General features: G+C 34.8%; 1 protein-coding gene across 3 annotated transcripts; it reads right to left on the bottom strand.

Moving 5' to 3' along the window:
* Window positions 1–242: 242 nt before the first annotated feature.
* Window positions 243–27,834, bottom strand: LOC129000952 (uncharacterized). Of its 3 annotated transcripts, XM_054428049.1 has the most exons (9): window positions 27,748–27,834; window positions 22,860–23,080; window positions 16,653–16,813; window positions 15,831–15,932; window positions 14,510–14,755; window positions 13,379–13,600; window positions 11,913–12,036; window positions 8,375–8,559; window positions 244–686 (listed from the first exon to the last, which is right to left on the bottom strand). In XM_054428049.1, exons 3-9 carry the CDS (start codon window positions 16,761–16,763, stop codon window positions 441–443), a joined length of 1,236 nt encoding a protein of 411 aa, XP_054284024.1. In that variant the 5' UTR covers window positions 16,764–16,813; window positions 22,860–23,080; window positions 27,748–27,834; the 3' UTR covers window positions 244–440. The 3 variants fall into 3 exon arrangements, with proteins under 3 accessions (XP_054284025.1, XP_054284024.1, XP_054284023.1); XM_054428048.1 differs by lacking the exons at window positions 22,860–23,080; window positions 27,748–27,834 and adding an exon at window positions 21,957–22,102; XM_054428050.1 differs by lacking the exons at window positions 14,510–14,755; window positions 22,860–23,080; window positions 27,748–27,834 and adding an exon at window positions 21,957–22,102 and having other exon boundaries at window positions 243–686.
* Between the last annotated feature and the right edge of the window lie 161 nt (window positions 27,835–27,995).

Raw genomic sequence — 27,995 nt, 5'->3', positions numbered from 1 at the left:
CCCCACAGATTGTTCGTACAACTTTTTTTGCAATAAAAGAATTTCATGGGTCTCTCTCATGACTGGGAGTGTCCCAATAGTTAATGGTAAAACTAACTATAAAATAAAACAACTTCTTATAACTACATATTAAAATAGCTCCACAAACTCAGTTTAAAAAAAGCTCTAAATTTGTTTCCAAAGATAAATTTTATTGCTTTGGATTCCTGAATGAAAATTCAAAACCAATAATGGGTTCCAAACAAAAAAAGTTATAATTTGTCAATGTAGGTATTTCTAGCAGGCCAATTCGATATACAGTAGTTTATTTTATTATGAAATCGGTACTCAAGTTATAAACAATTGTTAGGCCATTGGGTTAAACACACTTTAAGCATTAAGGAACACTTTATTGCTTAGAGAGCCTTTGAACATGTAGTTTAAGGATTCTTCAGGTATGTTCAGATTTCTTTGTATCCATATGTCTCTCTATAATCCAACAACAGTTTTTCATCTTTTATAGTAGGATCAGTGAGCAGGATATTAGGAAGACTTGTGGGATTGTTTTCTTTGTCATAATCACAAAGGCTGTTCCATTGCTCTTCATCGAAATAAATGTGTCTGTTTTTATAATGCTGAAAAAACTCCTCTCTGGTCGTTGATAAAATAGGGTCAAAATTTCTCAGCCAACCAGAAAAAGACCATACCTGTAAAATACTTTGGTTCATACAGAGAATTTATTACTCATCACAATTATTCATACGTTTCAAATTACTCTAAAATATTTTTTTTAACTGCCGGACTGTCAAAACTCCTGATTCCACAATAAGATCGTCAGTTGGATATCTTAAATATTTGTTAAAAGCGACTTTAAGTATTATTTTATTGGCTACAAAAAGAGGTTGCTAGATAGTTTTGTAAGCACCACTAAAAGCAATAATTCCAGATGACAATGATTGAACATATGCATAGTATGCGATTTTAATTTCTTGTTCTTTGAGAACATCACTGCAAATGTCTTTGCAGCGAAAAAAATTTGTTTTTCTTTTCCGAGTTCGTTTGGCTCTTCTACCCAACCGATTTTCATGATTGATGTCTCAAATTGAAGGTAAGCACGCACAGATTTTACATCAAGCATCGGCATACAATTTACCTACTGTATTACTCAACCAAAAAACATAATGTCATTCATTTTCGTATTCTTACTTCAATTTAAGATGTATTTTACCTATTTAAGCTATTAGGTATTCAAATCAGATGAGTTTCAAGCAAATGCAAGGTGAACAACCAACATAAAAATCATTTTTCATAAGGTTTTTCTACGATTAAAATCAATAGCTCCAGTATTGTTAATGTTTTTTATATGTTATAGACTCAAAATAATCAGTAAATTATAGGCTTTAATTTGAGTTATTGATCGTTTGAATCAGTTAAGCTCTAGATACTATATTACTCAATTAAAAATCATAAATTTGAATATTTCTTATAATTGGAAATTTTAATTATATTTATTTTAACGCTGCGGAGCAGCATGATGGGTCCTCTAGTATTGATGATAATGAATGTCATGTATATAATGAATACATTGTTGTAATTAAAGTAAGCCTAGAAAAAATAGCACACTTTGTAGTTCACCAAACCCCATTTAAGAAAAAAACATATGGGAATAACAACTTCAGTTTCGAAAAGGGATATTAGATCAATTGATTTTAAAGTAACTTTAAATCAACTGAATAGTGTATATACTTTATACTTTATACTTTCTTATGAAATGGCGACCATACAATGTAGGTATTTTAAGCCAAGTATGAATGGAGATGAGTGTAAGATGAGTGGCGCGATCTTGTAGTCTTGTTAGTGACTAAGGCCGACATTCCTTATAGGGGAGAGCGGGGCTAAACCGTACAGCGAGGCTAGACTGTACACCCATTTTTTTGGCCTAGAATTCAAGCTAGGTGATCCCGACAAGTGCTGCTATCTAGCAGCAGAATGTACAAGTTTACAGTATCTGTATCGTTTTGCTATGTGTGCTAGTTTCAATGTTTCAGTAAAAAACATGTTTCTACTCACTTGCTTTTAATTTTCGTCCAGTACTAAATAAAAAGTTTGTGAAGTAGCTTTTATCGTAGTCTATTAACTGTGAGTTCATAATAAACTACATCCCTTAAGCTCTCTTTTGGTTTAGCGATGGTTGGTTAAGTGATGGAATTTGAGTTTATGTTTATAAATTCCCACGAGGTACAGATTTGGGCTAAACCGTACAGCTCTGGTACAGGGTGCTGCTCATGTTCAGGGTGGGTCCATTCAGCTTGCAGTGCTGCGGAGTCTGCAGAGAACTACATTTGTGGACTTTTTCTTCTTTCTTTTAATTTTGGGATGCAATTTTATAAATTTTTTATAAACTTCATGTTTTTCATGAAGGCTGATTTTTTTAATGTAATTTATTCTAAAATGTTTAAATTGTAATACACTGTTTCTTAACTACAACCTATATATAGTAATAAAATGTGTTTGTACAATAATTTGTTGCAGTTCTATTATATTACTAACTTAAACAAATGATTTTTGAACTGTACGGTATAGCCCCACCTCCCCCGGGGCTATTTCGTTCAAGATAACTTTTTTTAATTACCAATTTTTACATGTAAGAAATGCAATAGTTCCAAAATGTTTATATACAATCAGTAGCCAAATAATTAAATTATATATTGCTTGTGTTTACATAACTTTTACTTTGTTATTTGCGATGTAACTACCAATCTCCCTTATGTATACAGTATAGCCCCGCTCTCCCCTACTAGAGGTCTCCCCATCAGGCCCACTTTTATAAACGGGCAGACTGGGCACATGCCCAGGGGCGCCAGAGGTTTGGGGGCGCCCACCGGGTGCCCCTCAACCACCATCTGCCTGCACTAGGAAAAAAGGGGGCACTGCTTTTGGGTTTGCCCAGGGCTCCACTGACCCTTAACGCGGCCCTGCTCCCCATGGTTATGAAAACTCAACCAAATATGCATTGTCAAACTTCTCTTTTTTCAACTCACGTCATTGGAATTTCTTCCATTTGTTTTGATTTTCTGTTTATATCTCGTCACCAGCAAATAAGGCCCACGTTAATTCTTCAAAATTTTAAATTAATTTGTTGTGCTTATGTTACGTACTTGTTGAATTAAATAATTATAACGCATAATTGTAAGAACTAAAAATAATGTCTTGTTTTTTTTCATTTCTCAATCTTAGAATTCTAAATATTATATCAGCTGTAAATAGAAATAAAATTAATTAATGAGTTCAGACTAACAGATATAATAATATAAACAGTTCTCCCCCACTTGACTTCAACGTTAGTTCATCATTCACTTGCAACAACTACATTTCTTAGAATTACTTATTCTCGAAGATTGTCTTAACTGCAATGGTGTTTGGTTATGAACAGGTGGTTCTACAATATTTTCAATATATGCTGAAGGTTCTTCAATGTTTTGTTGGCTAGCACCTACAGGTGGCTCTGACATTGTGTAATCCATGTTTGATCCAGATGTGGTTATCTCTGAGGAATCCATTTGAGGCTGAGGTAAGATTTGAGGAGAAAAGGAACTAGATGGTGCAGGATCCCCTAAAGGTGTGTTCCATGGCAAGACATTTAGAGAGCTACAAACATTTGTTTGACTTGGTATGATTTGGGTTGCTTCTTGGTATCTATGAAAATATCTTGGTGTTTTTGATAACCCACTAGCTTCAACCTGTGTTTTTCTGAGCTGGTTAATATGTCTCTTTATTTTGTTTTGATTGTCTAATACGATGATAATGAAGTTTTCCCAAACGTTGTAAAACTGTACCGAATTTCCATCCACTGTGTAGATCCTACATAGTTTCTGGCTTGAACTCTATCTCCTGGATTTAGTAATCTTATTTTGGCAGGATGATCATCAGGTATTTTTCTTGTTATATTTCCCATAGGACGTATGAGATGTAACCTAGTACGTATAGTCCTGTTCATAAATAGTTCTGCAGGCGTTTCACCAGTGTTAAGAGGGCTTGAGTGGTACTTAAATAAGAAAAGATTCAGCTTTTCCATCAGACTTCCTGTATCTTCAGTCATTGCTTTGAGTTTTTGTTTCAAGTTTTGTACTGATCGCTCAGCCAGACCGTTTGTTGCAATTAACTGTTATATATTATTATATCTGTTAGTCTGGACTCATTAATTAATTTTATTTCTATTTACAGCTGATGTAATATTTACAATTCTAAGATTGAGAAATGAATAAAAACAAGACATTATTTTTTTTAGTTCTTACAATTATGTGTTATAATTATTTAATTCAATAAGTACGTAAGAATGGCGACTCAGGGGTGAAAATAAAAAGATAAGGCATTACTTACAAGCTTGAAGAGAACAGGACATTCTAAATGGATAATCAAGAAGTGACTGAACAAAACAAAACAATATTGGAAACATTACAAGCCCAAACTGCTGCTCTTGCCCATTTAGTAAGACAACCTGCAAGTCCTAGACCAGAAAACGATGGAGAAGACAGTAAAGTCACAACACCTATCTTAAATTCTTCAGTAACCTTTGAATCTTTCGATGAAAAAGTGGAAACATTCAAATCTTATAAAGAGAGATTAGAAAACTTCTTTGAACTGAAAAAGTTACATGGAGGGTCAAATAAAATCAAGGAAACAAAAGCAAGAATATTGATAAAATGCACTCGGTGCAAAATATTATTCCCTTTTATCAAGTTTAACAGCACCTGATCTTCCATCTTCAAAATACTATGAAACCTTGACTGATTTACTGGAGAAACAGCTCTGTCCACAGACAAATGTTCTCACAGAACGGCACAAATTTTTATCAAGGGAACAAGGTACTAATGAATCAATTTCTCAATACATTACAGTTTTAAAACAGCTCTCTATATCTTCAAAATGGAATAGCCAAGAAAAGAATTGTGGAAAACCAGTAAATAGCATTTTACAAGCACAATTTATTCGTGGACTTCGTGACAGTGAAATTCGGGAACAGATTCTCCAGCAAGGAAACGACATCAGTTTTGAAAAAGCAGTTGAAATTTCACTAGCAATTGAAGCTGCTAAAATACAAAACAAGTTATACGGTACCGATACAGATGTTAAACAAATTTCTAAATCCAGATCATCAAAAAATGTGTCTTGTTTCGATTCTATGAGAAATAAAGCTAGAAAAAGCCAACAATCATCTAGAAACTTCAAGAGAAGAAGTCTGCTTACAGAACTTGGATTAGAAAATATGTGTTTACGCCGTGGGAAGAATAATCACAAAGCATCAGATTGTAGATCCAAAAACCTTTATTGCAAATCTTGTGATAAGCAAGGCCACATAGAGGAAGTCTGCATTTTATCTCTTATAAGGCAGCCAATAAAGCAAGTACAAGAATCAGAATCTGAAAGAAGCGACGTATATTCTGAATATGACTGCAATCAGGTAAAAACTGTACCTATTTATTAAAATTTAGGTGAACCTCGAGACGATCCTTTTGTAGTCATAGTCAAGGTTGGTGGAAGCTCAAACAAATTTGAAATTGATTCTGGCAGTCAAGTTACTATAGTATTATTAACTGATTTTCAATGTTTGAAACTAAGGTTTCGTTCATATACAAATCAATCTTTTTCACCAATAGGCGTAGCAAGGGTACCAATTTCATTCAAACAGATTAAAACTCACGGTAATTTGTATGTTGTAAAAGGGAACTACACTCCTACATTAGTTAGAGACTGGATTAGAAAACTAAACGTACCAGTATCAGCAGTTAATTTACTGGTAACCGTTTGGACCCAGACAAGAATAATATCGAATCAATCAAAACTGAACTCTTAAACAAGTACAAAGATGTAGGTATTTCAATAAAATATAGGTGTTATTCCAAATTTCAAATGTTCTTTAAAACTGAAAGAAAATGCAAAACCCATATTTATGAAGCCTAGACCTATTCCTTATGCCTTGCTAGACAAAACTAAAAGAGAAATACAATCTTTAGTTGATCAAGGGGTCCTAGAAAAAGTTGATCACTCAGCGTGGGGTACTCCACTAGTTATTGTTTCTAAGCCAGATCAATCTGTAAGGATCTGTGCAGATTATAAAATTACACTAAACCCTCAACTAGAAGATACTCAATATCCTATTCCCAGAATCGAAGATCTTTTAAATAAATTAAATGTAGGAAAATACTTCTGTGTTTTAGATCTGCATAAAGCTTATTTACATGTACAGTTAGAAGAAGAAAGTCAAAACTATGCTGCAGTTTCCACTCCATGGGGAACTTACAAAGCAAAATTACTCTTTATGGGTATCACAAATGCACCAAAAGAGTTTCACAAAATCATTGACCAGGTAGTATCTAACTTAGATGGAACTATTGCATATTTTGACGACTTTCTTATTCAAGGGCATTTTTTTTTAAGAGTGCATGCTATCAAAGACTAGAAAATTGTCTCCAGGCGTTGAGGAAATATGGTTTACATGTAAACATGAATAAGTGCAAATTGTTTCAATCTGAAATAAATTTCCTTGGACATCATATAACAAGTCAAGGTGTCACTAAATGTCAAAATAAAATAGAAGCTGTTACGAAAGCCCCTCGTCCCACTAATGTAGAGGAAGTTAGATCATTTCTCGGGTTGGCACTATACTATGCGAAGTTCATTCCAAATGCATCTTCAATAATTCATCCATTAACTCAGCTTCTAAAGAAAGATGTTAAGTTCAAATGGAATAACAAATGTGAAAACTCTTTCAATAAAATCAAAGAAGAAATCACAAGTGATAGAGTGTTGACTCCATTCAATCCAGACTATCCTGTTACGTTAGTTACGGATGCAGGACCTATTGGTCTTTCAGCAGTACTGTCCCATGTCATAAATGGTCAAGAAAAAACCCATCGCATTTGCTTCCAGATCCTTAACTAAAAGTGAAGCGGCTTATAGTCAACTTGACAAAGAAGCCACTGCTGTGTATTGGGGTATTAAGAGATTTTACCAGTATCTTTACGGCAGAAAATTTATATTGATTGTAGATAACAAGCCACTTCAACAAATATTCAATCCAAGGAAAGCCATGCCAGTCATCTCAGCACATCGATTATTAAGGTACGCCCAATTCTTAAGTGCATTCGATTACGAAATCAAACAGAGACCATCAAAAGAACATACGAATGCAGACTACTTTTCTCGAAATCCAATTCCTCTGGATGTAAAGTTGGTACTAAATACCTACATACATACATGTATACATGAGTTTCCTTGAAGACTCATACAAGGTAAATCAGACAACTCTTGACATGATTACAGACACCTCAGCTATTACCGCAGACACAATCAGATTAGAGACAAATAGCTAGAGACCATGAATTACAAAGCCTTAAAAGAAAGCTTCTTGAAGGAGAAATAAAAAATCCAGAATTCACCCTTCATTCCGGTATTATTATGCGAGGGTCAAGGCATCCCTAAAACACTTCAACCAGCCTTACTAAAAGAATAATTACATTCATCTCACATTGGAATAGTGATTATGAAGAGCATTGCTAGATCATCATTTTATTGGCCTGGCATAGATGCTGCAATCGAAAGCATGGTAAAATCATGTAAAAGCTGTGCTGAAGTAAAAAACAATCCAGTCAAAGCCCCTCCTCACATTTGGGAAGAACCTCAAGAAAACTGGCAAAGGATTCACATAGATTATGCCGGCCCTTTCAAAAATCACTATTTCTTTGTGGTTGTAGATGCCAAATCAAAGTGGCTGGAAGTAAAAATGTCCTCAAAAGCCCCTACCTCAATAACAACGATACATGCACTGGATGACCTATTTTCTCGATATGGACTTCCTTACACCATTGTTTCTGACAACGCTTCTATATTCAAGTCTGATGAGTTCACTAAATTCTGTCAGGATAACGGGATTATACAACGTTTCTGTGCACCAAACCATCCTTTTCATTCACTCCTCAATCTTAGAATTGTAAATATTACATCTGCTGTAAATAGAAATAAAATTAATTAATGAGTCCAGACTAACAGATAAAATAATATATAACAGCTTATCTTTTAGCCTTTTTAAAGGGATTCCGCACATCTACAGGCAAATATCTTTCTAACAGTATGCATGCATGGATTTTCCCTGTGATGCACACGAGCTGAGAAAAAGAGTTTTCAAGAAACATGCTTGTCTATATATATAAGATTGCTAGTTCTTATAACCTCACTCAACATAACCAGGTTTATTCAATTTCAAAAAATATGGGGGACTGAAATGTGAAGTTGCTGATTATAATATCTAGAACTGCCATTGGAAATGAATAAAGAGAAGAAATTAAAGTAACAAAATTGACTTTTCGTAATGTTAGGTTTGTGAATCTTTACTCACTTCAACCTTGTCTTCAGTGTAGAACTCATATATCAAAGCATCCCCAGGGTCTGGCCAGTGTGAATGTGTGGTGAAGGGTAGTGTCCAGTTCATGTTCAATAGCGCAATGTCAGAGGTTACGTGAACATGGAACAAGACTTGTCTGTCTATGCTTGTCTCCTCCTCCATCTGCTGAATCATCCTGCCTGAAACCACAAGCAAACTTATACTTTTGAATGGTAACACAGGACTTTTTACGCTTTGGTATATAGGAGCATTTCAGTAGAGGTTGATTCCCTTCTCACAGAAACCTAATCGCAGAACATGATTCACACTTGGCGGATCCACGATTTTCTCTCACATTATTAAGTATTAGCTATGCCAAGACAATACTATTAGCCGTATACCGGTGGGAACAGTAGTGAATGAAGTGTAAGCACGTGCCACTGGTGTCAGGTTTGAATTAGCTTTTGGCCATGTCAGATCTCGTTGGAGACCTAAATTTACCAACGATCCTCATACAAAAGCTTGGCTTGAAATACTGTAGGCTTGAATTTTTTATCTAAAGCTCAACTCAACCCAAAATCTCAGGCTCACACACCTCAAATGTTTCATATACATCATGTTAAGCCAAGTGCCCTCTGAACAAACAATCGGGAAACATGTTTGTTAAAACAGTTTGTTGAAGTTTGGACAAACTTCCTAATGTTTGACAAACATTTGTTTGTCATATTCCAGTATGAATGCGCCAGCAAAAAAAAAACTCCGAGGTTTGGCCATATTTGTTTGGAGATCATGTTTTCTCTCAGAGCGAAACTGAAATTTTTGCCTACAGTCTATGCCAGTTGCTAGCCAGAGAAGCTTGTGTGTTGTATATTTTAAATTTAGTGGTGTGTTGTTGTAATTTTTCTTGATTATTAATGAGTAAGGACTTCTGCAGTACAGTAGAACTTCTACTATCCGAATTGCCTAGGGAAAGAATTTTAAACAAATTTAAAACCACGTAATAAGAATTATTTTTAAAGAAGGTAGAAGATGTCACAATAACAGTTTATTGCTGCAAAATCCAAAAACTATTGTGTGTAGACACATAATCATTTCTAGCAGTCGTGGAAACAGCGTCATTGTTTTTCGGGATCGTGTCAAAATCTTGTACTGTACATCTTCCAAAGTCTTTAAGAAATTATCATCATCCCCGTGGTCACAGAAACATCATCGTCTTCTGTGATCGCAGAAAAATGTAAAAACTCTCTCATGGTTGTGTAGACAGATACGGTAATTGTCGCCTGCAGTTACCAAGCCTTGTTATGCAACAAAACATACATTTGGACACAGTTGTTATCATTTTCTGTGATCTCAGCGAAATCTTGAATATCTGCATGGTCATGTGGACATGATCGTCTGTCTCCCGAGGTCTCAGAAAGTCATAATTTTCCTCCATGGCGATAGAGTGAATATTCAATTGCTTAATCTTTGCAGGCACGTTCTGCGATTGCATTATTAAAGGCTCAGTTAGATTTTGCCTAAATTCTGTAAAATACCCGAATTTTGGAAAAATTCAATTATTTGAATGTTAATCATCCAAATGTGTTGCGGACTGCAGTCTCAACTGATTCGGATGATTGGATTTCTACTGTACTGCAGATTGATTGTACACACCATATGTTTGCCATTAAGAGCACCAATACATTGAGAAATAATACTTTACTTTACTTTTTAATACTTTTCATTAAAATGGCGACCATACAATGGTAGGTATTTTAAGCCAAGTATAAATGGAGATGAGTGTAGTATGATTGGCGTGATCTTGTAGTCTTGTTAGTGTCTAAGGTCGACATATTCCATAGACACAGCTGTTAATTAATAGCCCATACAGCTAATAGCAACCAAGGGACCTACAGTTTATAGTGGAATCCGAACCACATTTTTGCCTTGGTATTAATTGTGAAGTTCACTTAAAGCCAGCTGTCATCACTTTACATTCATTGGGATTAGATGTGGTCTTAACATAGGTAGTCTGATAAGCCGCCAGCCATCTTGGATTTTCTGCCCATAACGGCATTGTTTATTAAAATAAAAAGTTGCAAAATATCTCGTTTTAACCCTTAGAGTGCCAGGCGAGAAATAAAAGTAACGCTAAAAAAATGCTGATGATTTTTCCTGAAGGTTGCGCTAAAAATGCCGAGCGCGATCTGGCGATTTTTAGGTTAAAATTTCGTAAAAATCAAATTTTCGATATTGCGACCAACGAAAATTTATGTATCGCATCTAGTAACTTTCGACTCAATGTTAATATATGGGTTAAAAGAATCCGAGTATCCATTCGGTTGTTATGACAACTGTTCGATCATTACGAAACGTTCGGTCAGCCGGACGTTGGCACTTTTGGCTAGTTCTAAAAACGTCCGGTCGGCCGGACGTCGGCACTTTTGGCTCGTTTTAAAAACGTCCGGTTCCCTGGACGTTGGCACTCAAAGGGTTAAAGCTATTGAAACCGCAGATGTGATTTGCTATCTACTTTTTTATTTCAATTATTATTTTGTCAAACTACGTAAATATATTGAATTAAACTGTCAACAGTTTTAAAAATCCGAAAAGAAATTCCTATGAAAAAAAAATTTAGAATGTCATAACATTTTCTGCTTGGTAATCAAGCTTACAGTGCATGATTAAAAAATGCTTCAATGTGAATACATGTTTTTGCTGATCGGCGCTAGGACAACCACTGCCTGGCATCTGACGGTCAACAACAATGCAAAATTATTGGCTCCTGACGACTCTAAAGTGCAGCATAAACCTCAGAAACAATTTGAGATATTCTTTATTTCATTGCCCAGATATAATGAATAACCATATCAAAGAATGATTCGACCCTCCTATTGTGGAGGAGTAAAGGTGTAAGTATCCTAAATATTGCTTACTCTTATTGCCAAGAAGTTAAGAAAAAACTTTATTTAGAAACAATGGTTAGTTAGTATTTTGAAGTCTGCGTTGGACACTCAGTAAGATATGTAAACAATCAGCTGTGAAATATGCTCATAAATCCTCTTCCCTGCATTCATACTTTCTTTGTAACTATTGTCTCGGCCACCATCTTCTCAGTCAAGGTTCGTTGATTACCATAACTGCTGCAGTGAAACAAGCTAGCCGATGGAGATGGTAGCCTACATCACAAATTCATTCATCCCTTACACATCACAATGTTTACATGTTTGTTACTGCTAACTCGTCTCACACTATTTGTACGTATTTGTTGTTAAACAATGTAATGCATTTGTACTTTTTTTTAAACAAACACTAAAATATTTGTCCAAACATTAATATTTTGTTTGCCAAACAATGTTTATGACAAACTATTTGTTTATTACAAAAATGTGCTAAAGAACTTGTTTGTTTAACATTTTTGCAAAAAGTTTGTTCAGTGCAGACCCGGCTTTATTAGACATTACTTTTATGATGATTTAGACTCTTTAGTTTTAACCATGTATTCCAGCCCAAAGGGAACAAATTAAAGGAGCTCCATAGTAAAGTGATAAAAGTCAAATTATTATTAATGTACCTGATAACATGGCAGGTATCGCTGGGTGATAAGTTAGAAATTTTCTGTAATTTTCAAACACACAACTCTGTATCCATGTCCAGTTATCTTTTGCCCACTCCGGCTCCTTTTGACCTTGTAATATCTGTAACAAAAGTGATTAACTAAAAAAAAATATACGAGTTGAGGCTACATGTGTTTGCACTCAAAGGAAAATTGTCTTTTAAATACTTCATGACCATGTTTGTTTGTAGTAAATAAAATTAATCGTACTTAAATACTTTTCATTGAAATGGCGACTATACAAAGGTAGGTATTTTAATACAAGTATGATTGGAGGTGAGTGGCGCGATCTTGCACTCTTTTTACTGACTACGGCCGACATGTTCCTTAGACAGGACTGTTAATTAATATCCCATACAGCTTATGGCAACTAAGGGACCTACAGTTTATAGTGGAATCCGAACCACAGTTTTGCCTTGTAATTTACGAATCGGTCTAATTATCATGGTAGTACTGCGGATAGTCATAGAGTTCTCACTAGTGCGGAATATTTTGTCACGCTTTGGGTCGCAAAAGACAATAATGATGTCCACACAACCACATTGACATGTCCTTTATAATAAAAGTTGCTAAAATAGTTGCTTCTGAAACAACCAGATTACCAATAGCAGACAAAATTATTATCCACACCATTATAACAAATAAATACTAAGGCAATTTCATGCGTTGTTAGCTTCTGTATCGCTTGTAGTAAATATAATAATTGTTTAAATACCTGTTACAACCGTAGTGGTTCTTGTAGTCTGTCTAGGATGGTCTAGGCTACCATTTTTGACTCTCAAAGGGAGTCTTCATCAAGTCACAACGTGTCAATTTCCATTCAATTATAATAAGTCAGTATTTTGTAAAACAATTACACACGAAGAAACACGTACAGAAACACAAGAATTTAAGCAATTATTTAAAAAGTAAAACGTGCTGAGACGTATACGCGGTGGACTGGTCTAAACTCAGAGGCTAGAGAGTCCAAACCGGTAGCCTAAATATAAGAATCATTCTGGTAGCAAAATGTATTTAAACCCCTTATATACTAAGGTAATGACTAGACTTGAGACTTTCACTCGGTATTGTTGCTCAATGTTTTTGTATTTTTCATTTTGTGTAATAATATGTATTTGTAAATATTGAGTCTGTGTCTTGTGTGCTTGATTTTATTAGACTACTTTGACATTAAAAGAAGGAACTTTTTTACTCCTTGTAGGTAGACCAGGAGATGGTTCATCCTAAAATCCTAAGCTATAGTTGCCACAGCAACCAAGGATATTTAAGTATAACACAGTACCTGAAACAACTTTGTAAAAACTCTAGGAAAAGTTCACCAATCAAAGATTTAAGCATCTCTGTGTCATTATAATTGTTTTTCATTGAAAGTCTCTTTATTGAAATAGTAATTTTAATCACCCTATACCTCATCAAGATTTCACCTGAAACACAAGCATTGACCACAGTTTGTAGATCTGCTCCGGGTTATTCATCACCCACTCAAAACCTTCTTCGTTCTCTGATAGATTGTCTTCGTTTTTTATGAACCCCTGTAGCAGAGTGTACAAACCCTCAGAACACCTTGTGAAATGTTTGGGGCCAACTTGGTCATCTTCGTAAAACTGTTCCTTTAAGAAATTCATCCATCTGCATTTGCCAGAGCTCTATACAACCAGGTATTAATGTGAGTCAAAATAACATTTGTTGAGTCAAAATAACATTTGTTGATTCAAAATATTATGTTTTGTTTATATTTTTGTAGAAAGTAGTCATCTTTAAATGGCAAAGAAAGATTGTTTCTGAAATTATAATTTAGAACAAGGGATAAACAAACAGCTGATTTTCTATGCACTAAATTTACTTTTCCTCATAATGAAGCAAAAACAGCTGTTTTAAATGCATACATTGAGGGTCTTAAGTAGCATTTTTATCCTCTAGGGAGTAAAAAAAGAGTTATTAACCCCTAGGGAGTGAAAATCAGCTGTTGTCAACTCAATTGTAAATTTCAATTCTAAACAATCGCATGTATCAAAAGTATGTATCGATTGTTTAATCGAATGTAACTTATCGTTGTGTTATTGTAAATAGTTTTGACACATTGATGGTATAATGTACACCATCACAATCATAATAGACGAAACGATATGATCATTTACTAAACAGCTGCTTGTTTCCATTAGCAAATAAAATTGAAAACAAAGTAGTTTTGAGAGGCTATCTTTAAATAAAACTATTTTAGCTATGCAACATAGTTTGCTCAAATATTGGTGCAATATGAAGAAAAATATAGTTCATCACACAAAACAAAAAGTGTCTTTTCAACCTCCACTCATTTTCCGACATCGGCTTCGCTTCGATTGTAAAACTTGAGCTCCAAGTTGAAAATATTCACCCTAGGCCCTAGTGATGAAATATACTATTTTCCTACTGCAGCTAAAATGTATGTTTTTTTTATGCACGTTGCGAAAAAGTTTTAGCAAAGGAGTTTCAGTTTCGCCACACTATGCATCAGTAAGCAGATCTCGTTTAGGTTTTTAGCAACACATCTTTCATCACATGTAAAAACCTCTTACCAGTATTTTTTGTATTTTGTCAAAATCTTCTTGCGTCTCCACCCAGGACAAATCAGTTTTCAGCTCATTCAAGAATTTTGACTGTTTAAGAAGACCATATACCATATCACCTGTCAATGTTTTTACATAATCTTTGTTTATGCATGAAACCTTTATTCCTTCCCAATTCGGTACATGGTTTTTAATGAAGCGTTTATATCTCGTATTTAAAGACCTTCCAATCATTAACATTAGTGCTCGTCCGTGCTGAAAATAATGGTGAACACTTTAAATTGTTGCTTAATGTTTACAGTGCTTGAGGTACCAGTGTAAAAAATGTTTTAAGTTTACAGTTTTTTTTAATTTTCTCCATAACTATTAGGCGCATAATAACGCCTCAATATACTAAATTATTGGTTTTTTTAAGCTCTACAAAATGGTTTGGAAAGAAAATGCTAAATTTTAAGTTTTTAGGGTCAAAAATGGGGAAAACCAATTTTTGTCCCATAAAACCTCCCATAAACCCCTGTTCCCATAGCCAATTCATGCTGGTTCACAAACTCGTTCGAATAAACGTAGGTTTACACGTTTGTACCAAATTTCATCAAAATCGGATGATTTTTGCTCGAGTTATCACGCTAACGGACACATATAAATAAATAAATCTATAAGTATAAAAGAGGATGTTTGTATATATATATTTGGCAGTGATAAACTCAGACACCGCTGAACCGATTGCCACGAAACTTGGTCCATACGTGTAGTATTTCATGGAATAGGTTTAGGTTTAGCCATGTGAACGAGATCATCTTGAAAATTAAGAAGTTAAACGGGGCAAAGCCCGCGGGTTACAGCTAGTATATATATATATATATATATATGTGTGTGTGTATGAATTTGAACAGATTGTGTTTTTGGCCTCTAGGGACCTCAAAACAAAAAATTAAACCGGTCCCGGGTCCAGGTCTTACCATGAGTAGGTACTACGGTAATAGCTTATTCCCTATAGGGGAAATTCGCTAAAAGAACATAGTTTAAGTTAAGAGAGCCGGTTACAGTATACGCTAATGTAAAATTCTATTTTCTACCTTAATTTTTGTTGTAGTCACAGATGATGATGAAGGGTATAGTAATGTGACATGACAGAGATATCTCACAATAAGTCGTTACCATAGTTTGAATTTGGTAAAAGAGTTTGTGTGTTCAACAGAAATCATTAATTTACATCATCACAAGCTGTTATTGCTCACACCAGTTACAATGATTTGGATAAAAAACTGGCGACAACTTTAACATGGCGATGGAATGTCTAGTTGTATAAATAGTCAAAGCTATTACTTACTGTCGTAGGACTGTCTTTAACCCAATGTTTTTGATAGTTTTTGTCTCCTGGGAAAGTCTTTTCTTTATCATACTCAGGCACTGCCATGGCATGCTTCACAAGCTGGAATCGAAAACAATCGGTGATGCAATTACAAGGTGAGCAATTTATACTGACCTGGAATTAATTTCAAAAGATGTGTATTTGTAAAGTAGGTACATTGTACACATAAAAGACATCACCAATAACTAATTCTTTCAAATTTGATTAGTTTGTTTAAACAGACAAACGGTAGTTTCTGTTCTTTGTAAAAATTACTTGTTGGTCAAAGTCTGGAAAGATAGGTGCTCTGTGTTGGACTTGGATAATTTTGTGAAGCAAATAGGATAAAAATTATGTCGATTTATAGGACATTTTTAAGCCGCGCCCCAAATACCAATTATTCCCCAGATCTCTGTTACAATTAATGAACCCAAGATTGTGAACCTAATTCATTAATATCGGCCAAGTTAAAGTTAAACCGCAATTGATTGTCAAAGTTGGGTCATGGCAATTGAATTAAAACAGTTAAAATCGGTAATGTTTTGCTTTAAAACATTTTGAAAACTATGTGGTTTAGTGTAGCCTACAATAGGCTATTTATAACAATAATTGACGATAAATTATGAACTAGAATGATTCTCTTTTATGTGTGTAACTAGCTTCCGAATTCATATTCAATTTTATTGACTTGGCTACTCGATTCCCGTATGTAGGACGGGCCAACAGCTCGTACTTTATTATGTAATGATTATATCCAATAAAAATCCATAAAAGCAAAGAATTAAGTTAAACCGTACTTACAACAAACACATATTTAAGTTCCTGTTCTGGTCTTGGTTTAGGAGGAGGAAGCTGCACAATTTTTTGAAAATGAAGGTTTCCTGTAATAAAGTTTTTCATTCCTACATCCATGCAAGTATCACTCAAGAGGCCATCTGGCAGTGTAAGTATTAGTAGTAAGCCTGTAAACAATTTAAGGGGGTTCATATAAGGAATTGAAGTTGATGGAAATGACTGAGGAGCTTGTCTCAAAAGACTACTACAAAAAGTTGGTAGTAAAAGTGACAAAGAAATAAAGTGTCAAACATGATCAATTCAATGACCCCTGCTGGGTACCATCAATTCAATAAGTGGTCTTGGGCTACTCATGTTCAATCTCTTGCTTTTTTGTTGCAGCCAACTTACTCAGAAATCAGATAATCTTTATTGTTTCATTTTGCGACTAGACATCACATTTCTTTGTGTGTAAGCTTTGTTTGTAAGAGTATGGAAATTTCAAACTTGATACTTTTATAATCCTGATAAAACTATTGCTATCTTTTTGTAGTGCTCTTGATTATTGTGCTTTTAATAATGAATCCTGGATATAGATAACAAAAAATCTGTTTGATTGAACAATGTAAAACCTGCTTAATTCTAAATATGTACATATATATATTTCTAAATATGAATTTTAATACTGAACATAAACTGTATATAACTGCCGACTAAAGCTGCGCGCACTACGGCGGTACAGCACGGACGGGCGGCCGGTTTGGCAATTTTTAAAAGTTAATAACATTGAATGTAATATGAGTGCGCCCACTACGGCAGGACGGCCGTCAACTGATGTTCGGCAGCTTCCACCGTTTGTTAAAAAGTCCGGGAGACAGAGAACTCTGGGACATTTCCGAGCTGCCGTACCGCCCGGGAGCACCGCACACCGACCGGGCGGGCGGCACGGGACTTCCGCCATTCTCAAATGGTCTCTGTCAAAGTCGCAATGTTTTCTTGTGTTGTATACTATGTTTACTAAACAAACATAGATGTTAGTTATTTGATTGTTCTCATTGAGAAATATCTGAAACTGTACAACATGCGACATCAAAAATATTTTAATAACGTCCGGCGTGAAAATACATGGGCAAAAATGGGATCTATTATGAAACAATCTGGTAAGTTTTACACATCATCCTCTACAAGATCAGGAAACAAGGTGTGGAACTCTCCAAAACTTAGTCTTTTCCTGTTTATGTGGTGCATCCAAAATCTTTGCTTCCGCCTTCTTGTCTCCTGTTCCTCGGCTAAAACTAAACCTACCATCACCACTTTATCTACATCCATCATTACTGACAAGTTTTAGCTGTCCTAAATTGCGGATGTGCGGATGTCCCATCCCGTCCGTCCGTGCCGTGCCACCCTAGTGCGTGCACCCCCTCTTAAAAATGCCGTCCGTGCCGTACCGCCCGTCCGTGCCGTGCCGCCGTAGTGCGCGCGTAGCTTAATATTGTAAAGTTCAATCTATTTGTTGTGTAAATAATATAATTAATAAATAAAAAGGACAAAATCAAGTTTAATTTAGGTTTAGCCCATTTTTGGCATACATGCATAAACACAGACTCATTGCTAGTTATTCCTCTTTTCCTAGTTGGCAATCCTGACAGTGACGTAGTATTACCTACTCCTTTTTCCTCTTATCTTTTTCTTGACAATAATTTCTGCCGGCTACCGCTTATCACGCACCAGTTTGTGCCTTGAACTTTCTTTACACCGTGATCGGTTTTAAACTAAATAAATATCGTGTCTCGCCTCCGGGATTCTCAGGGCCGGTTTAACCCATACGCGAACTAAGCGGCCGCATATGGCGCCACGAAAAATTGGCGCCGTGGCGCCAACAGAACAATTTTTTTTTTAGTGAACAACATAATTTTGTTTATTTTTGCTCAGAGTTCAAGTATTCAAGGCACCACAATAAAGGCATTTATTCTGTTTGTACCAACAGCATATGAAAAATGTGTATATTTGTACAGCACTACAACTCAAGGACTAATGCCATTTGTAGTTTCGATTTGTAGTGAGCTGACACTCGGCAGTCAGCAGTCGGCAGCGTACTACCATTAAAGTATTATATTGTCTGTGGTACTACAGCGCGGCGCCTGTGGGTTTTATTTCATGACTCTTGTTCTGAACCACATTCTGATGTTCTGAACCAGATTGATACCAACTCTGCAATTAAAGAATTTGCCAAGATCAAAGCTAGGAAAATTAATTTTTAACTGCTAAGAGCTTTTGAACTGTTCAAATTGATAATTTTGTATTCTTTTTGTCAAGGTAATTAATTTGGCTTTTCATGTTTTCTTCATGTTTAATGTGTTCAATTAAAAATTCCTCTCTTGTCATCTATCTACACCTGTTTTCCATTGTAATAGGCTTTAACTTATATCGTATCCAAGTTATCCTGTAATAAAATTGTTTTTACATTTATAAATAAATTGTTAACTTAGGCCGTGATGCTCGTCAAGCATGACGTTACGATAGAAGACGGCAATGACGTAGGTATTTATTTATTTATTTTTTAAGGAAAGATTAAAACAAAACAAGCAGCTGATCACAAACGGCAATTACGTCATTACCATCTTCTATCGTGACGTCATGCTTGACGAGCATAACGCCGGTTTTTTTAGTGTAGCCTTGGTTTTGCTAAAGTTTATACGATGAGTAAAAGTGTAAAAATGTTAAATTCCTGGGAATAATAAACAGTCTTTTATTGCAATTATTCTTCTAACCTAAACTTATAAAAAAGTTCTTCCCAAAATCTTTGGGAAAAATTCACAAATAGAGTTAAGTAATGTTCATGGGTTCTGGGTGGGGTGGTGGGGGGGGGGGGATTCTAAGTGGCGCTGATTCGGGTGTTTCTCTTTGTGTCAGTGAACGACGTTATCCACTACGGCAGGATGATCTCCGCTGGACCAAGACCAAGGGGCCCCTGAGAATTCTACACTCCACACTCCAGGCCGCCAACCACGCTTCGTACAGAGAAGAAAGGATCGGTCGTGAGTGATACTTCAATTTTATTATTAGATAAGACTTCATTAATTATTTTCTTTCAGTTTAAGATGTGTCATTTTACTGCTCAATTTATTCCAACATCATATTATAATACAGTCCACTAATTAAATTACGTAACTAATTCAATTCTCAAACAATCCACAACATTATTATTCTGGAAGTTGTTTATATCTTCTTAGATGTCAAACTGTTTACTCCATGAATGAAAAAATGTTTAGAGAAAAAGTCATTCTCTTTGTCTAAAGTAGACAAGAAAATTGTTGGTCGCAAAATGTAAACAAATAAAAAGAATAAGAAGGTACCGGTAGCTATGTTATTGTCAAATGTTATTCTTATGGGACAGATTTAAAAATGTGTTCTTAGGGTTTTATAAATACTACTGAGCGGAATCGTCTAGAATTTTAATGGTGTCTTCCCAGTGGTGTCATAATTATTTGTGCAAAATTTGAACGCTATAAGTGCAACGATTATTCAGTTTTTTACGCAAACACACAGAGTCACAGACAAGTGGACAACTAATCTCCGACTCCATAGATTTGTTCACTCATCTATAACAAAACCCAAGTACAGTATTTGTAAATCCACAGTACTGTTATTATGCTACATGAAACTTTGTAAACAATAAGGGCTTTTTTGTTTTAAGAATTAATCCCACATATTATATACCAAAATGTTCGTCTAGATGTGTAGATTTGCAAACCGGCCTTACATTATTGAAAAAAATCCCTTGGGCTCTGCCCCAGTGGCTTTGAAAGTTCCCATGATATTCTTATGAAGAACATATATTTGTTTACATTATATGATCAGCTGGATCAATTGCTGTTAATATATTTTAGTTGCAATTTAAGGAAACATGTGCTACAAACATTTACTGACTTGGTTGAAATGAAATATTTGCTATTTGAATTTGGGTCGGCGTATACAATGGAAAAAAGCGAGAAAGCCTGGACAATTTGATATACTAAAAAACCTGAATTAACACTTTGCTGCATTTCTTGAACAATCATTGAAAGAGCCGATTTGCAAATTATGAAAACATAGGAAAGCCATAGAACACTCCCAGTAGAAGAAAAAGAAATATTTTTTTTTTATTTATACAGTAATCGTTATTATGGACAACCTAATTTGGCTGTGAGTGGGAAATATTTGTAGAAAACACTGAAAAACAAGATCAGCTTTTGAAAATGAAAAGATATTTACAAGAAATTTTGATTATATTGAACCGTTATGTACATCGTGACTCGTGAGTATTTTATAATCTTTGAGTCGACTCTTTTAAAGTCATTGAAAATTATGACAGATAAATTTGTTTTAAAATAACACCTGTAATACTTGAACTCGAGCAACAGGTACAATAGTGTTATTTAAATGGGGAATAAATATGTTTTGTTTATGGAACTATTTGAATTAAAATCCAATCATACAAATTGAAATTCACTTAGTCTTCAAGTTTGCTGAGGCTGGGGTATTTTTATGTTTAAATGTCTGTCCGTCCATATACGAAAATGTTGGTTGAAAATGAAATTTCAATCCTATTAAGTTTGCAATATTGGTCTCTATAAAAACTGTTAAGACCTTAGAAATGGTTGTCAAGAAAATCCAAATATAACATAACCATCCTATTGTATCACCACATGGTTCAGCAACCTAAGTAGGTGCTGAATAGTGAATCTGGAAAAACTTATTTTTTTACCTTGGCTAAACAGGCTTCCTTGCACCGATTATAGCACGAAAAGTAGCTAATTGCTGCTTTACTAACTTTTGCCGCACTCCAGTACTGTGTATTCCAACCAAACAATACAAAACGGTGTGCTTTTATGAGGCACTGTTCTTATACACCCCCAAGAAGGTTTCTATACACTCCCATTCCTGTTCTTGAACTCCCTTGGAGCTCCGCCCCAGTGGTTCTAGATTTTTCCATATTTACCTTGTAGGTATTGATATTTGAGAAGAATCAAAGAATATTGACAGCTCTTTCAAATAAACCAACAAGTTGGGTTCTATGATATTCCATAGCATTAAAAAGTTACAAGGTTAAACAACAATTTTTTATATATTTTTTTCTTCCCGCTGCAAAGCACGGGTACAGCAGCTAGTTTGTTATAAATACAAATTTTGTGGTATATTCCTTATACTTAAATTAAAATGAAAAAGTTTAGTTACCAGGATTGGACACCTGTTTTATGAATATAAGATGTGGTACCTGAGGTACATTCAATTGGCAGCAATAACCAATTTAGGAATACACAGTTGTTGAACAGATATTAAATTACATACCAATACATACTGATGCCATCAAGTTGATTTTATTACCAATAACTTATGCGAAAAAATCAATAACATCAAACAAACTTCAAATAATTACAAAACCTTTTAAAAGCGCCCTTTGGTTACAACGATACAACACAAAATGATTGTTTGAAGACACGTATGCTCTAACTTCATGAGTGGTTCGGATAATTAATTGTACAGATGTCTAAGTATTACGTCAATGCTGAAATTTTAATGTAACGTGATTAGTGCTTTAATATGAGTGGTATGTAGAAAATGGAATAAGTGATTTTTATGACACCATTAAATTAATGAAAATTAAATGAGAGAAACATGTTGACTTGTATAATTTTACAAGGGAGACTTTAAGAACAGTTTAAACTTGTATATGCTTGAATTAATCTGTTAAAGAGATTTTTTCATTAACTTAACTTTATTGGCGTAAAATATTTGAGATAATTATTTTAATCTTTAAACCAATATCCTGTTTTTACTCAATTCTCTATATAAATAATCAAACACTATATCATAATACGATACAAGGTATTTTTCAGATAATCAGATGTATCACCATAAGTTGTAAACCTTCTACTCTCCTTATTTTAATCACATCTTTTTCTTGTATCACTCTATCTAGTTTATGTACCAGCAAATTAATTAATTTAATACTTTTCCCTTGCTCTGTGTCAGCAAACAGAAAGCTAAATTTGGTTAGATAAAAAAAGAACAGGACTAATATTTCTGAAAATTATTGTATTTCTGACAACTATATTGAAGTATGACATTTAAATTTCCATGAACAATGTACCATAGTCCTTTAGACTCGAATAGCAATGTTGTAGAGGGAAATGACCTGCTATAGGAACATGCAATTGTATATGATCACTAAAGCTACACAGCTTGAAATACCTTTGTTTTGATTTTATTCCATTTCTTTTCCTGCTTTGGTTTGAGTACATCATGAGAATAGAAGTTCTCTTTCTGCAAGTCATTTGTTAAGTTTTTTCAGTGCAAGGGGGCATATTTTTAAGATTGCTAACTAAATACTTAACAGTCTACCCTTCATGTTCTCTAAAATTCAGTTTTTAGAGGTACATGCGGGAAAGCTTTAGAGAGGTCCAGAAGCTCTTCTGAAACAAATGGATAGATTTAGTGTTTACTCTCAACTGTTGGAGTATAGGCTACTGCAAGTACCAAAACTTAACGCACTTCAAAAGTATTTTTGGTCATAACATAATACAAAACATATAACAGCCATTTTTAATACACTCGTTGCGGGGTTCTAAAAGTAACTCATATCTTCTACTCCTCAGGGAGTAAAAAGCCTTTTTAGTCCCTGGGAGATAAAATCAGCTGTAAACTTCAATGTAAGCAATTGTATTTATCGAAAACCATGTATCGATCGATCAAATAATCCATATATATATAAGGCAAAGCCCTCACTGACTCACTGACTGACTGACTCACTCACTCACTCATCACTAATTCTCTTACTTCCCATTTTATTCTGATTGGACTCTCGGGCTCCGCCCCAGTGGCTCTGGAGTTTCCCATGTTAACCTTATGAGTACTCATATTTAAATGGAATTAATGAATCTTAAAAGCTGTTTCAATTAAACAAGTTGGTTCTGTTTTATGATGTTCAATAGCATTAAAGTTACAAGGATTACCAACAGGGTGCAGCACTATTATTTCTTTTACATTTATGACAACGGCTAATTTGCAACCAAAAGGTGAGTGAGCGTAGCGAACGAACTTCAACCTGGAGGCGAGTTAGCGTAGCGAATGAGCTAACCTGAAGGCAAGTGAGCGCAGCGAACGAGCTCCAACTTAAAAGTGAGTGAGCTTAGCGAACGAACTTCAACCAGGACATGATTGAGCCATGCGAACGAGCTCACTTATAAAGTTAAACGGGGCAAAGCCCGCGGGTACAGCTAGTAAATAATAAATAATAAAATGCCTTTATTTAGCAAGCCTTCCTCAGTACATACTGCTTTACAGGATAACTCTTGTCAATTTAATAATATTAAATAAAACCATACTAGTGTCCCTGTTGCTCGAATTCGAGCAACTGCTAAGTATTACAGGTGTTATTTTAAAACGTTTCTGATGACTTTAAAGTATTCGACTCAAAGGTTATGGAAATACTAAAGATGTAAATAAGAGATTATACCAATTTATTCAGGCTCTCTAGCTTTTTTCTATTGTAATATTTACACCAACCCAAATAGTAGCCTAAATATTTCATTTCAACCAAGTCAGTAAATGTTTGTAACAAACTGGTTCGTGAACTCTCGAATAAACGTAGGTTTACACGTTTGTACCAAATTTCATCAAAATCGGATGATTTTTGCTTGAGTTATAGCGCTAACGGACACATATAAATATATATATTATATAAATATAAATATATATAAATATATATATATATAAATATGTATATATGTATATGAATTTGAACGGATTGTGTTTTTGGCCTCTAGGTACCTCAAAACGAAAAAGTAAATCGGTCCCGCGTCCAGGTCTTACCATAAATACTACGGTAATAGCTTATTTCCCTATATGGGAAATTCACTAAAAGGATAAAAGGAAAATATAAAATACCCCCGCCGCAGCAAACATGCAGACTAAGCGAATTTCCATTTTACTTATTGGATTTACTTAAAAATTTAGCATTTATTCCCGATTTAAATAGAATTAGTTTAACGAGTACCTCTACTTAGGTTTGCTGCATCAGGGAGGGTAAAACTATTTTTTTTTGTAAAATGTTAATAGTTAGTAAGAAATAAAACTTTTTTCAAATTTGATCAAAATATGTTCATTAAACAAGCAAACTACAACAGTTTACTTATTCTCCATAAGAATAACATGGGAATTTTAAATTTACAATTTTTTGGAATTTTCTCCGTAACCATTAGGCGCATAAAAATGCTTCAATATACTAAATTATTTGATTTTTTAAGCTCTACAAAATGGTTTGGAAATAAATTGCTAAATTTTATGTTTTTTGGGTCAAAAATGCGAACATTTTTACCCCATAAAACCCCCCGTAAACTCCCGTTCCCATGGTCCGATCATGCTGGATCGCTAACTCGTTCGAATAAACGTAGGTTTACACGTTTGTACCAAATTTCATCAAAATTGGATCATTTTTGCTCGAGTTATCGTGCTAACGGACACACACACACACACACACACACACACATATATATATATATATATTTGAATTTGAACGGATGGTGCTTTTGGCCACTAGGGACCTCAAAACGAAAAAAAAATCGGTCCCGCGTCCAGGTCTTACCATGAGTACTACGGTAATAGCTTATTCCCTATATGGGAAATTCGCTAAAAGGTTTAATTTACCTGTTACGTCAATTGATCATTGTGTTATAAAATAAATACATAGTATAGGCATATTAGGAAAGTTAGCAGAAAGTTTAGGTACAGTCCTAATCATCACTTTTCTTTATGTTTTTTGGGTCGCTGAACACAAATATGAGGTTTGCTGACAGATATTTTTCCCGGAACATTGGTTATTTTGCGAAAAACCTTAAAATTTGGGCTTTTTTTGGGGTTTTCGGGCAAATCTCGGTAAGTATAAGTTTTTGAGAAAATCCTGCTATGTAAAATTAAAGATGACAAAATTTACTACAAGTTTCCTACATAATGTTTGTTTCTACGACGAACCGTTTCGCCACTAGAGCACACTAAAAAAGGCCAGAAGTACAAAAAATTAAAAACATTGCTAAATGCTGCCGTTTTACATTAGGTTTCCATGGAAACAACCCATGTTACGATAATTTTAACTATTTATTCATGATAACAAACTGAAACGCACTTAAAAATACCCTTAAAAATACCCCCGCCACAGCAAACCTGCAGACTAAGCGAATATCCATTTCCCTGATTGGATTTACACTAAAATGTCCCCTTAGAAATATCACATTTATCCCCTATTTAAATAAAAGTTTAACGAGTACCTAGGTTTGCTGCAACAGGGAGGGTAAAAAGGTGTTTTTTTGTAAAATGTAATAATTTGGTATGAAATGAATGCATTTTCCAAATTTGATCAAAATATGTTCATAAACAAGCAAACTACAACAGTTTACGTAGTCTCCATAAGAATAAAATTAGCATTTTAAATTTACAGATTTTTTGAATTTTCTCCGTAACCATTAGGCGCATTACAACGATTTAATATACTAAATTATTTGTTTTTTAAGCTCTACAAAATGGTATGGAAAGAAATCGCTAAATTTTTAGTTTATAGGGTCAAAAATAGGAAAAACCAATTTTTACCCCATAAAACCTGCCATAAATCCCTGTTCCCATAGTCCGATCATGCTGGGCAAAACCAAAAATGAAAATAAACCCTAACCGTTTTACAAAGGTTTTACATTGGGTTTCCATGGAAACAACCCATGTTACGAAAATTAGAACTATTTATTCATGATAATGAACTGAAACACACTTGAAAAATCTATGCCAAGATGTATGACTGACTGCTGGAACATTTCCCGTTCCCACAAAACCCCCATTTATTTTCTCAGCACAGGGATGTTGCTGGCCACCGGGTTGACTGCTATGGTGATTGAGAAAAAGGGATTAAATACAATAAAAGAGTTGTAGATAACTTAAACTTTGGTAACGTCAAATTCAGACGAGTAGACCGTGTCCAGCCACTTGCCATAGTGAATAACGCGATGAAAGTAGAGAATTCTTACCCGTATACCCAAATACATTGTGGTCAGAAAGACACACTAGTTAGTTTATTAGTGAATTTCCCCTATAGGGAATAAGCTATTACCGTATTACTCATGGTAAGACCTGGACCCAGGACCGATCAGTGGCGGTTCTAGGACCTTGTCAAGGGGGGGGCTACCGGGGGGGTTGGGGGGTGTGGAGCACCCCCCAAAACAGCAGGGGGGTCCGGGGGTATCCCCCCCGGGAAAATTTGGAATTTTCAAAGCCGTTTAGTGATTTTCTAAAGCCATTTTTAACACCTAAAACCTTGCCTAATTGTCCATAAACTCGGCATTTTACCTGTTGTTTGTCATGAGCAAATATACATTTTAAAAATTAAACCATGGCGATTGCATTCATGAATTTCAAAACACTGTAGACTACGGCCATATCCTCCTAAAAAGCCGTTGGGTGACTTTCTACAGCCAGTTTTAACGTCTAGAACTGTGTGCACAACCTCCCATTTCCCAATTTTTATTTGTCATGAATAAGTAGACATTTTTAAAACTAACTATGACGATTGCATTCATAAAATCTCAAAACATATTGTAGGCTACGGCAATATCGTCCTAAAAGCTGTTTCCTGACTTTCTAAAGCCATTATTAATCCAACTATTAATCCAAATCCAAAATTATTTAATCCAATCAAAATTAAATTATTTTTCCAATTATTTAATCCAATTATTAAGCCATTATGTGTCCAACTGTCCAAAAACCTGCCAATTCACCTGTTATTTGTCTTTGTCATGAGCAAGTAAGTAAGTAGAGATTTAAAAAATCAAATTATGACGAACTTGCATTCATGAATTTCAAAACATAGGCCTACTGTAGACTACAAAGCCATATCTCCTAAAAATAAGCCGTTTGGTCACTTTTATAGGGCTATTTCTAACGGCTATAACTGTGCTCAATAATTATCCTAAAACCTTCCATTTCACCTATTATATGCTGTTTATATTTCATGCAAGCAAGTAGATACGTTTTTTAACCTTATGTTTTTCTACAGTCCATTTCATAGATCTGTCACATGTACAGTATATAATAGGTTACGTACCTTGGTCCGTCTTCAGTCTTATAAATACAGGTTGACACATAAAGTTCATTATTTAAAAAACACAAGTTACGGATGACTAGTTTATATAATGATGAAGACTTCCCTCGGATTTTTGACTAGCTTCTACATGATGTTTTGAAAAGGATTTGACAATGGGTCTTTGTACCCGAAACTAGTCATCCATTGACTAAAATAAGACTGAAGACGGACCAAGGTACGTAACCTATTATATATTCGAATATCAGTCT

This window comes from Macrosteles quadrilineatus, unplaced genomic scaffold (assembly GCF_028750875.1).
Source record: "Macrosteles quadrilineatus isolate MER2022 unplaced genomic scaffold, UCM_ALF_1.0 Scaffold_8__2_contigs__length_117827958, whole genome shotgun sequence".
Taxonomy (NCBI): Eukaryota; Metazoa; Arthropoda; class Insecta; order Hemiptera; family Cicadellidae; genus Macrosteles; species Macrosteles quadrilineatus.
Note: the sequence above shows the minus strand (reverse complement) of the source record. Positions and strands in the feature narration are given on the sequence as shown.

What these genes read in the sequence shown, in the direction of transcription:
- LOC129000952 (XM_054428048.1), bottom strand. An exon ending in TTAAAGACAGTCCTACGACA is followed by an intron (nt 14,756 to 15,830) that starts GTAAGTAATAGC and finishes CATTATTTTCAG; the next exon opens with CACGGACGAGCACTAATGTT. An exon ending in ACAAAATACAAAAAATACTG is followed by an intron (nt 13,601 to 14,509) that starts GTAAGAGGTTTT and finishes CTGGTTGTATAG; the next exon opens with AGCTCTGGCAAATGCAGATG.